This window comes from Salvelinus alpinus, chromosome 4 (genome assembly GCF_045679555.1).
Source record: "Salvelinus alpinus chromosome 4, SLU_Salpinus.1, whole genome shotgun sequence".
In the NCBI taxonomy this organism is placed as follows: Eukaryota; Metazoa; Chordata; class Actinopteri; order Salmoniformes; family Salmonidae; genus Salvelinus; species Salvelinus alpinus.
Genome location: NC_092089.1, coordinates 99622827 through 99635780, shown reverse-complemented (window position 1 = coordinate 99635780; position 12954 = coordinate 99622827). Strand labels below are relative to the sequence as shown.

At 40.3% G+C, this 12954-nt stretch overlaps 1 protein-coding gene across 1 annotated transcript in view; it reads right to left on the bottom strand.

Moving 5' to 3' along the window:
* Positions 1 to 6160: 6160 nt before the first annotated feature.
* The window catches only part of LOC139572538 (complexin-2-like), a 21340-nt gene continuing 14546 nt past the window's right edge, over positions 6161 to 12954 (bottom strand). The window contains exons 3-4 of the mRNA XM_071395250.1: positions 8620 to 8807; positions 6161 to 6418 (exon numbers count right to left, since the gene is read on the bottom strand). Of these exons, the coding sequence (XP_071251351.1) occupies positions 6221 to 6418; positions 8620 to 8807 (386 nt within the window). The 3' untranslated portion in view covers positions 6161 to 6220. The remainder of the gene's footprint in view (positions 6419 to 8619; positions 8808 to 12954) is intronic.

The following is a 12954-nucleotide window of genomic DNA, read 5'->3' as shown; positions in this document are numbered from 1 at the left end:
GTGAAACCCAAAATGACAACAGTATTCATAAAAACTGTATGTTGCCAGCCTATTTCTACTGCTATCAACAAGACCAAATACGGACCACTTCCTTAGTTCTGGACCACTTCCTTAGTTCTGGACCCCTTCCTTAGTTCTGGACCACTTCCTTAGTTCTGAACAACTTCCTTAGTTCTGGACCCCTTCCTTAGTTCTGGACCACTTCCTTAGTTCTGAACAACTTCCTTAGTTCTGGACCCCTTCCTTAGTTCTGAACCACTTCCTTAGTTCTGAACAACTTCCTTAGTTCTGGACAACTTCCTTAGTTCTGGACAACTTCCTTAGTTCTGAACAACTTCCTTAGTTCTGGACCACTTCCTTAGTTCTGAACAACTTCCTTAGTTCTGGACCACTTCCTTAGTTCTGAACAACTTCCTTAGTTCTGGACCACTTCCTTAGTTCTGAACAACTTCCTTAGTTCTGGACAACTTCCTTAGTTCTGGACCACTTCCTTAGTTCTGAACAACTTCCTTAGTTCTGGACCACTTCCTTAGTTCCGAACAACTTCCTTAGTTCTGGACAACTTCCTTAGTTCTGAACAACTTCCTTATTTCTGGACCACTTCCTTAGTTCTGAACAACTTCCTTAGTTCTGGACCACTTCCTTAGTTCTGAACAACTTCCTTAGTTCTGGACCCCTCCCTTAGTTCTGGACAACTTCCTTAGTTCTGGACCCCTTCCTTAGTTCTGGACCTCTTCCTTAGTTCTGAACAACTTCCTTAGTTCTGGACCCCTTCCTTAGTTCTGGACAACTTCCTTAGTTCTGGACAACTTCCTTAGTTCTGGACCCCTTCCTTAGTTCTGAACAACTTCCTTAGTTCTGGACCCCTTCCTTAGTTCTGAACCACTTCCTTAGTTCTGGACCACTTCCTTAGTTCTGGACCACTTCCTTAGTTCTGGACCACTTCCTTAGTTCTGAACAACTTCCTTAGTTCTGGACCACTTCCTTAGTTCTGTACCACTTCCTTAGTTCTGGACCACTTCCTTAGTTCTAAACAACTTCCTTAGTTCTAAACAACTTCCTTAGTTCTGGACCCCTTCCTTAGTTCTGGACCACTTCCTTAGTTCCGGACCACTTCCTTAGTTCTGGACCACTTCCTTATTTACTGGTGACGAAAGAAATGATCATGTTTTTTTCAGTATCTTTGGATTTGATATTGATGAATTCAAACAGTAATTAGTTAAACATGTACCTTGTGTAAAACAGACACGTGGTATGGGAGGTGAGTAGTGAAATAATGACATAGGCAGTATTGGCTTCCTTCAATGAAATGCAGTGCTGATGTTTCCTTGTCTTTGGCACTAACCACCAGCTGCTAAATATGATGTTGACTAAATCATTTCTATAGAACTGTGCCTGTTTTTCTTCTTCTCTACACTGAATATGAATCGTGTGTATTCTGGACCCCTTCCTTAGTTCTGAACAACTTCCTTAGTTCTGAACAACTTCCTTAGTTCTGAACAACTTCCTTAGTTCTGAACAACTTCCTTAGTTCTGGACAACTTCCTTAGTTCTGAACAACTTCCTTAGTTCTGGACCACTTCCTTAGTTCTGAACAACTTCCTTAGTTCTGGACAACTTCCTTAGTTCTGGACAACTTCCTTAGTTCTGAACAACTTCCTTAGTTCTGGACCACTTCCTTGGTTCTGAACAACTTCCTTAGTTCTGGACCACTTCCTTAGTTCTGAACAACTTCCTTAGTTCTGGACAACTTCCTTAGTTCTGGACAACTTCCTTAGTTCTGAACAACTTCCTTATTTCTGGACCACTTCCTTAGTTCTGAACAACCTCCTTAGTTCTGGACCACTTCCTTAGTTCTGAACAACTTCCTTAGTTCTGGACCCCTCCCTTAGTTCTGGACAACTTCCTTAGTTCTGGACCCCTTCCTTAGTTCTGGACCCCTTCCTTAGTTCTGAACAACTTCCTTAGTTCTGGACCCCTTCCTTAGTTCTGGACAACTTCCTTAGTTCTGGACAACTTCCTTAGTTCTGGACCCCTTCCTTAGTTCTGAACAACTTCCTTAGTTCTGGACCCCTTCCTTAGTTCTGAACCCCTTCCTTAGTTCTGAACAACTTCCTTAGTTCTGGACAACTTCCTTAGTTCTGGACAACTTCCTTAGTTCTGAACAACTTCCTTAGTTCTGGACCACTTCCTTAGTTCTGAACAACTTCCTTAGTTCTGGACCACTTCCTTAGTTCTGAACAACTTCCTTAGTTCTGGACCACTTCCTTAGTTCTGAACAACTTCCTTAGTTCTGGACAACTTCCTTAGTTCTGGACCACTTCCTTAGTTCTGAACAACTTCCTTAGTTCTGGACCACTTCCTTAGTTCTGAACAACTTCCTTAGTTCTGGACCACTTCCTTAGTTCTGGACCACTTCCTTAGTTCTGAACAACTTCCTTAGTTCTGGACCACTTCCTTAGTTCTGAACAACTTCCTTAGTTCTGGACCACTTCCTTAGTTCTGAACAACTTCCTTAGTTCTGGACCCCTCCCTTAGTTCTGGACAACTTCCTTAGTTCTGGACCCCTTCCTTAGTTCTGGACCTCTTCCTTAGTTCTGGACCACTTCCTTAGTTCTGGACCACTTCCTTAGTTCTGAACAACTTCCTTAGTTCTGGACAACTTCCTTAGTTCTGAACAACTTCCTTATTTCTGGACCCCTTCCTTAGTTCTGGACCCCTTCCTTAGTTCTGGACCACTTCCTTAGTTCTGGACCACTTCCTTAGTTCTGAACAACTTCCTTAGTTCTGGACCACTTCCTTAGTTCTGAACAACTTCCTTAGTTCTGAACAACTTCCTTAGTTCTGAACAACTTCCTTAGTTCTGGACAACTTCCTTAGTTCTAAACAACTTCCTTAGTTCTAAACAACTTCCTTAGTTCTGGACCCCTTCCTTAGTTCTGGACCACTTCCTTAGTTCTGGACAACTTCCTTAGTTCTGGACCACTTCCTTATTTACTGGTGACGAAAGAAATGATCATGTTTTTTTCAGTATCTTTGGATTTGATATTGATGAATTCAAACAGTAATTAGTTAAACATGTACCTTGTGTAAAACAGACACGTGGTATGGGAGGTGAGTAGTGAAATAATGACATAGGCAGTATTGGCTTCCTTCAATGAAATGCAGTGCTGATGTTTCCTTGTCTTTGGCACTAACCACCAGCTGCTAAATATGATGTTGACTAAATCATTTCTATAGAACTGTGCCTGTTTTTCTTCTTCTCTACACTGAATATGAATCGTGTGTATTCTCTGGATAATCTGAGTGTATGATGTTGAATATGAATCGTGTGTATTCTCTGGATAATCTGAGTGTATAATGTTGAATATGAATCGTGTGTATTCTCTGGATAATCTGAGTGTATAATGTTGAATATGAATCGCGTGTATTCTCTGGATAATCTGAGTGTATAATGTTGAATATGAATCGCGTGTATTCTATGGATAATCTGAGTGTATAATGTTGAATATGAATCGCGTGTATTCTCTGGATAATCTGAGTGTATAATGTTGAATATGAATCGTGTGTATTCTCTGGATAATCTGAGTGTATAATGTTGAATATGAATCGTGTGTATTCTCTGGATAATCTGAGTGTATAATGTTGAATATGAATCGCGTGTATTCTCTGGATAATCTGAGTGTATGATGTTGAATATGAATCGTGTGTATTCTATGGATAATCTGAGTGTATAATGTTGAATATGAATCGTGTGTATTCTCTGGATAATCTGAGTGTATAATGTTGAATATGAATTGTGTGTATTCTCTGGATAATCTGAGTGTATGATGTTGAATATGAATCGTGTGTATTCTCTGGATAATCTGAGTGTATGATGTTGAATATGAATCGTGTGTATTCTCTGGATAATCTGAGTGTATGATGTTGAATATGAATCGTGTGTATTCTCTGGATAATCTGAGTGTATAATGTTGAATATGAATCGTGTGTATTCTCTGGATAATCTGAGTGTATGATGTTGAATATGAATCGTGTGTATTCTCTGGATAATCTGAGTGTATGATGTTGAATATGAATCGTGTGTATTCTCTGGATAATCTGAGTGTATAATGTTGAATATGAATCGTGTGTATTCTCTGGATAATCTGAGTGTATGATGTTGAATATGAATCGTGTGTATTCTCTGGATAATCTGAGTGTATGATGTTGAATATGAATCGTGTGTATTCTCTGGATAATCTGAGTGTATAATGTTGAATATGAATCGTGTGTATTCTCTGGATAATCTGAGTGTATAATGTTGAATATGAATCGCGTGTATTCTCTGGATAATCTGAGTGTATAATGTTGAATATGAATCGCGTGTATTCTATGGATAATCTGAGTGTATAATGTTGAATATGAATCGCGTGTATTCTCTGGATAATCTGAGTGTATAATGTTGAATATGAATCGTGTGTATTCTCTGGATAATCTGAGTGTATAATGTTGAATATGAATCGTGTGTATTCTCTGGATAATCTGAGTGTATAATGTTGAATATGAATCGCGTGTATTCTCTGGATAATCTGAGTGTATGATGTTGAATATGAATCGTGTGTATTCTATGGATAATCTGAGTGTATAATGTTGAATATGAATCGTGTGTATTCTCTGGATAATCTGAGTGTATAATGTTGAATATGAATCGTGTGTATTCTCTGGATAATCTGAGTGTATGATGTTGAATATGAATCGTGTGTATTCTCTGGATAATCTGAGTGTATGATGTTGAATATGAATCGTGTGTATTCTATGGATAATCTGAGTGTATAATGTTGAATATGAATCGCGTGTATTCTATGGATAATCTGAGTGTATAATGTTGAATATGAATCGTGTGTATTCTCTGGATAATCTGAGTGTATAATGTTGAATATGAATCGTGTGTATTCTCTGGATAATCTGAGTGTATAATGTTGAATATGAATCGTGTGTATTCTCTGGATAATCTGAGTGTATGATGTTGAATATGAATCGTGTGTATTCTCTGGATAATCTGAGTGTATAATGTTGAATATGAATCGTGTGTATTCTATGGATAATCTGAGTGTATGATGTTGAATATGAATCGTGTGTATTCTCTGGATAATCTGAGTGTATGATGTTGAATATGAATCGTGTGTATTCTATGGATAATCTGAGTGTATGATGTTGAATATGAATCGCGTGTATTCTCTGGATAATCTGAGTGTATAATGTTGATGCAGTGATCTTTGTTTATAATGCAACAGTAAGTAAAGATAGTTTCTCTCACAAAAATGCAGTCTGTCTGTCAGACTGATAATTAGAGAGGTTTTATATTAGTCCGGTTTTTAAAGGGAAATCAAATTGTCCCGTTGCCTTAGTGTTTCATAGCATAAGAAGGTATGGGACCAGATCTATACATAGAGCCAGACTAACATTAAATACATACGTCAATAATGTGGCAGGTTTACTTCCTTTAAAGACAAACACCATATTATAAAGTTCAATTACGTCGTCAAACGACTTCAACGAGACCCTCATTTAACAGCTCCCCTGTTGGAGAAAGTCCTACGAAGGCACAGTCTAAACTAACTAAACTGGTGTTCTCAAAAAGACCTAGAATAGAATATCCACTTCCCATACAGTTACAGTAGCTTACTTACTATAAAAATAGAAAAAGCCAGTGAATTTAAAAGAAAGCGCTCCATCTTGAGATAAGTGTTGGCAGTGCTTTTCAACCACATGAGCAGGAATGCCCATTGAAGTGTTCATTAGTACGGTGGATTGAACCCTGCTCTCTAATGCATGGCTGGACAGAAACTCCATACCCCAGTTAATACCAATGGCCAACCAATCCAAATGCATCTACCTGGTGCGGTGGATCGATCTACCAATGCTGGAATGTTAGATAAGTGGATTTTTTTTTTTTATATACACTTAGTCTGTGTTTGAGAGACCTACCAAAAGCTGTAGGGCGATATATAAGCACATTGTGTCTAGTCTAGAAAACAACAAATATTTCTGTAAAGGCAGTGAATAGCCACCTCCCACAGTTTGGCAAGAACCCCTCCACCCCTCCTACCCCCCTCCCCCAGTCCCAGATCTCTCCTCCCCCTCCCCCAGTCCCAGATCTCTCCTCCCCTCCCCTAGTCCCAGATCTCTCCTCCCCCTCCCTGGACCGAACCATGTGTTGTGGTTGTCGATGTGTTCATTACTTCTTGAACATGTCCTGCAGAGGTCCAGGGAGGAACTTGAGGACGGTGTCCAGAATGCTCTCCTCATCCTCGTCGTCCTCGTCTCCGCACCCGGCTGGGATGGCCTTCTTGGCGCGCGTCAGAGACCCCTCACAGGCCTGCTCCATGGCTGCCTTCTCCTCCGCCTCCTTCTCCTCCTTCTTCTTCAGGCCATACTGCACGGATGAAGGGCAGAGAGTTAACAATAAACAGTATATATGAGGATGTCACTTTCAAAGAAGTAACACCACCACCCACCTGTTAAGGTCATATTGTGTCCCACAAGGTTTGATTCTTGGAACTATAGTGCCTTCAGAAAGTATTCACACACTTTGACTTTTTCCACATTTTGTTGTTACAGCCTGAATTTAAAATATATTAAATTGACATGTGTTTTGTCACTGGCCTACACACAATACCCCATAATGTCAAAGTGGAATTATGTTTTAAGAATTTTTTAAAACTAATTAAAAATGAATAAGTATTCAACACCTTTGTTATGGCAAACCTAAATAAGTTTAGGAGTAAACATTTACTTAACAAGTCACATAATAAGTTGCATGGACTCGACAAAACCTATTCCTATTCCCCCTCAGGAGACTGAAAAGATTTGGCATGGGTCCTCAGATCCTCAAAAAATTATACAGCTGCACCATCGAGAGCATCCTGACTGGTTGCATCACTGCCTGGTATGGCAACTGCTCGGACTCCGAAAGCAAGGCACTACAGAGGGTAGTGCGTACAGCCCAGTACATCACTGGGCCAAGCTTCCTGCCATTCAGGACCTCTATACCAGGCGGTGTCAGAGGAAGGCCCTAAAAATTGTCAAAGACTCCAGCCACCTTAGTCATAGACAGTTATCTCTGCTACCGCATGGCAAGTGGTACCGGAGTGCCAAGTCTAGGTCCAAGAGGATTCTAAACAGCTTCTACCCCCAAGCCATAAGACTTTTGAACAGCTAATCAAATGGCTACCCAGACTATTTACACCCCCCCCCCCCCCCCCCTTACGCTGCTGCAACTCTGTTAATTAACTATGCTTGGTCACTTTAATAACTATACCTACATGTACATATTACCTCAATTACCTTGACTAACCGGTGCCCCCGTACATTGACTCTGTGCCGATACCTCCTGTTTTTAGCCTCCACATTGATTCTGTACCGATATCCCCCTGTATATAGCCTCGCTATTGTTATTTTACTGCTGCTCTTTAATTATTTGTTACTTTTATTTCTTATTTTTTACTTATCTCTTTTTTTCTTCTAAAAACTGCATTGTTGGTTAAGGGCTTGTAAGTAAGCATTTCACTGTAAGGTCTACACCTGTTGTATTTGGCGCACGTGACAAATAACATTTGATTTGATTTGACTCACACTGTGTGCAATAATAATGTTTACCATGATTTTTGAATGACTACCTCATCTCTGTACCCCACACACAACATTATCTGCTAGGTCTCTCAGTTGAGCAGTGAATTTCAAACACAGATTCAACCACAAAGACCAGGGAGGTTTTCCAATGCCTCACAAAGAAGGACACGTATTGGTAGATGGGTAAAAAAAAAAAATTCTAACATTGAATATTCCTTTGAGCATAGAGAAGTTATTAATTATACTTTGGATGGTGTACCAATACACATAGTCAGTACAAAGATACAGGTGTCCTTTCTAATTCAGTTGCCGGAGAGGAAGGAAACCGCTCAGGGATTTCACCATGAGGCGAATGGCAACTTTAAAACAGTTACAGAGTGTAATGGCTGTGATAGGAGAAAACTGAGGATGGATCAACAACATTGTAGTTACTCCACAATACTAACCTAAATGAGAGAGTGAAAAGAAGGAAGCCTGTACAGAACACAAATATTACAAAACATGCATCCTGTTTGCAACAAGGCACTAAAGTAATACTGCAAGAAATGTGGCAAAGCAATTAACTATTTGTACTGAATACAAAGTGTTTTGTTTAGGGCAAATCCAATACAACACATTACTGAATCATGTTATGGGTATGATTGTAATCATTACGGGCTGGGGAGTTTAAAAAAAACATGTTTTCACTTTGTCCTTATGGAGTATTTTGTGTAGATGGATTAGACACAAAATCTATTTAATCCATTTAGAATTTAGTCTGTAAAACAAAATGTGGAATAAGTCAAAGGGTATGAATACTTTCTGAAGGCACTGTACATTATTTCTAATTTACATTAAAGGCGCAATCTAGGATTAAAAGAACAATAAAACACTTTTTTAGGTACAGTATACAGGTGAAGGTTGGGGCTGGAGAAATGGAACAGTTTTTTTAAAGGGGGGCGGGGGTGGGGCTACATTGAATGTAAAATAGTTCCTGAGTAGTTTGTGGACTGCTGCAGTGCTCACCTTGTCCCTGATGGACTGTCGTACTACTTCTCTTTCTGACTCCATTTTCCGGTGCTTATCCTTCCTCTCCTCCTCCTGTTGTCTCAGAGCCTCCTGTCTCTCCTCCTCTTCCTCCTTCTTCTTCTTCACAACCTCTGGATCCTTCTCCTCCTCTCCTCCTAACATTTTCCCCATGTCTTTAGTGGCCCCTTGAGGAAACAGTCACACACACAGAGCCAGAAGTCAATTCAATTAAAATACAGTAGACAGGTGTGTGCCTTTCCAAATCATGTCCAATCAATTGAATTTACCACAGGTGGACTCCAATCAAGTTGTAGAAACATTTCAAAGGTTTTTTCAATAGAAACAGGATGCACCTGAGCTCAATTTCGAGTCTCATAGCAAAGGGTCTGAACACTTATGTAAAAAAGGTATTTGTGTTTTTAATTTTTAAAACATTTGCAGAAATGTCTAAAAAACTGTTTTTTTGCTTTGTCATTATGGAGTATTGTGTGTAGATCGATGAGGAAAAAAAATATTTAATACATTTTATAATACGGCTGTAACGTAACAAAACGTAGAAAAAGGGACGGGGTCTGAATACTTTCCAAATGCACTGTATATGATCATCTTTATAAGGTAAAGATCTTGATCCTGATTTAAAGAAGAGTGGTGAATTCCCTCCTTAGAACGCTAAAGGGTACTTCCAAGCTTCAAGAATGAGATATGAATCAGTTAGGCCTATGCTAATTCAGTTAAGGTCCATTTATGTCTTTGAAGTAAAAAGAGAGGGTGGTCGTAGTGAGATTTCCATGAACTTGGTGGATCGAATCCCCGAGCTGACAAGGTAAAAATCTGTCGTTCTGCCCCTGAACAAGGCAGTTTAACCCACTGTTCCTAGGCCATCATTGTAAATAAGAATTTGTTCTTAACTGACTTGCCTAGTTAAATAAATACAAAATAAATACAAAATAAAAAAATAAAACTGTGGCTATGAATGTATATTTTATACAGTATAAACAAAGATGTTGTGCCATCCTTCTTAAAGGCCCAGTGCAGTCAAAAATGTGATTTTTCTATGTTTTATATATATTTCCACACTGTAAGGTTGGAATAATACTGTGAAATTGTGAAAATTATGATAATACACTTTTAGTGTAAGAGCTGTATAAAAACAAACCACCTGAAATGTCAGCCTGTTTTGGTGGGATGGAGTTTTGGCCTGCCTGGTGACATCACCTGTCGGTAAATTAGTTATTAGACCAATAATAAAGAGTGTTCCAAACTTCGCAGAGTAAGGCAAACAACTTCTTCAAGGTCTCAGAGCGAGTGACGTCAACGATTGAAACGCTATTAGCGCACACCGCTAACTAGCTAGCCATTTCACACCCCGGTTACAGAGACAGTCTCTCTCCATTGGATATCACCGTCATTGTCCTTTGCGCATATCCTCCCCGTCCCTCGTGTCCAGCTTGCCCTACAACATACCGTTAGTAGTTGGGTCACCATTTGTCCTTGCACACAAAGAATGCAATTTGGAGCTAAGTGTTAAAGTGGTCTCTCTTCATACATTCTTTGACTTGATGGTAATTATTTTTTTAATACCTCAATATATTCTAACAAAGCTCTCGTTTGATATATTCAGAGGATGGGAAGGACACAGACAGGGACAAATCATCCTTCAACAGTTGATGTCACGTCTTATGAATCACCATAACTAACCCTTTGACTGCATGGCACACAGCGTGTTTTGTCTAGCCTAGTGTGAAAACAGATAGAGAGAGAGAGAGAGAGAAAAAAAATTGGGGACATGGACCATTGGCTTCCACAGGCTGCTAGTCAAAAGGCTGTTGCTGCTGAAAAATGTGTTAGGGATGGGGGGAAGATTGGAGAATGGAACTCATTTGAATAATGGATGACCCTCATTGGTAAATCATGCCCTCGTATGTCAAAAGTAAACCTAAATGTTGGACACTTTGGGATTAACTTTTAAAATGATGACCAGCATCAAGAAGAGCTCATGAAGATGTACTGCAGCTAGGCTGTTTCCCAAATGGCACCTTAATTCCTACATAGTACACTTCTTTTGACCAGAGACTTATGAGCCCTGGTCAAAAGAAGTGCACTAGGCAGGAGATAGGGTGTCATTTCTGCTGTAGGCTACAGTTGATCATGCATGTACAGAGCCACTTTGTACACAAGCTATCTGGCATTTTTCTATGCTCCAGGAGAAGTAACATGCCTATTACAGGTATTCTAATACTATTACAGGTATTATAATACTATTACAGGTATTCTAATACTATTACAGGTATTATAATACTATTACAGGTATTATAATACTATTACAATACTATTACAGGTATTATAATACTATTACAGGTATTATAATACTATTACAATACTATTACAGGTATTATAATACTACTACAGGTATTATAATACTATTACAGTAGATAACTGGACTGCCATAACAGATGACATGAGTGGTCACTCTCATGGTGAAGATATAGCATCTGAGTAAGCTGGTTATGACTATAAACTATTTATATATATATACCTGGCGCTAACATGCGTCCTTTGTTCGGATCTTGTCCACATTCTGACTGGCCCACATTTTCAGAAATATTGTATGTCTACACATGGTATTTAAATGTGTCTCTTATCTGTCCATTGTGTCCACATTGTGACCATATTTCCTGGCCCATCCCTGTCTGGTATTTATTTGACAGCTATTCTTTTCAAAATAATATGTAATTTATTTATTTAAAGACACATATTGATGCCGCCTGTCAATGACTTTAGAGGGCGGGATACTGATGAATTCAATGGTTTCACTGTCCAGATCTGTCTACACTTTATCCAGACACAATACGTGCCTGACTACGTCCAGAGGAGGTCAGGAAGATCTGATCACAATCAAATCACAGTGCATCTTTCAATCGTCTACACCTGTCTGAAAATGCGGCCACTATCAGAATGTGGACAAGATCAGGACAAAATATGCATGTTAGAACCAGGTGTAAAAAGGGTTTTAGTCTTCTCTCCATGTTTTGACCTGCTGGCAGTAACTCCTCAGCTGTCTGTCTGTTTGGAGACTGATTGAAACAGGCCCGCAATTAGCAATCCCTGCTAATCTAATGTGGTCAGTCAGAGAGCCTGGTGAGGCAATATCGAATTAACTATGCAGCGATGCAAACCAATCCCAGGCCAGAGGCTAGGATCCAGATGGAGATCTGTGTCAGATACCGGAAGAAAGCAACAAATGACATCCTGTTTATATCCAATGATATCAGTCGAAGCTAAATGTGATAGAGAAGTGGAAAAATATGACTTTTAAAAAATATATATCTTAAAAACCCAGAATGTACTATTCTGACATATCGAGAGCTTGGGACTACACGGTTCTATCTGCAAAAATATTATTCTAAGATAATTTTCTTTACACCTCCGAACTCTAATTGGTTTGAATGATGTCAGCTATTTTCATCTTGTAATTCTTTTGAAGTTAACAACATAGAATGAAGGTATTTAGAGTACTATATACTGTAGGTAGAGAACATTGAACAGAACGAGGCTACGTCAGTAACTACATTTAGACAAAAATCCAGATAGAACCTAATAGTCCCAAACTCTCGGTTTAGAATATTTTCACGTCTTATCTGAAGAAAGTCAAGGGGAGTGGAGAAAATCCAATCAGGTTTGTTGGTTGGATACCTGGCTGTGCCAACATCACAACTTTTCAGCTTGCTACATAAACAGACCTGAACACAGTGCACTGCACTGGCTCAATTAACCAGTTCAACCCCATCTTAATACCTTTAGGAATACGGTCTTGACAGACCTCATTTGTGGAGTCACTCTATATCTCAGCAGGTCTTAAGAGAAACCGGAAACTTCCCCCAGCACAAACCCAGCCCTGGCCCCCCAGTCCCGCTGTCCCCCAGTCCCGCTGTCCCCCTCCCCCAGCCCCAGGTCCCCCCTCCCCCAGCCCCAGTCCCGCTGTCCCCCAGCCCCAGTTCCCCCCCCCCCCCCTCCCCCAGCCCCAGTCCCGCTGTCCCCCAGCCCCAGTTCCCCCTCCCCCTCCCCCAGCCCTAGCCTCATCCCCATCCTAACCCAGTTTAAGCCCCAGTTTACCCCCAGCCCTAGCCTCATCCCCATCCTAACCCAGTTTAAGCCCCAGTTTACCCCCAGCCCCAGTCCCGCCCCCGGCCCTATCCCCCCAGCCCTAGCCTCATCCCCATCCTAACCCAGTTTAAGCCCCAGTTTACCCCCAGCCCCTCAGCGCCCCATCCTAACCCAGCCCTCCATCTCACAGCCTCAGCCCCCACCCAGCTTTCCCCCAGCTCCAGTCTC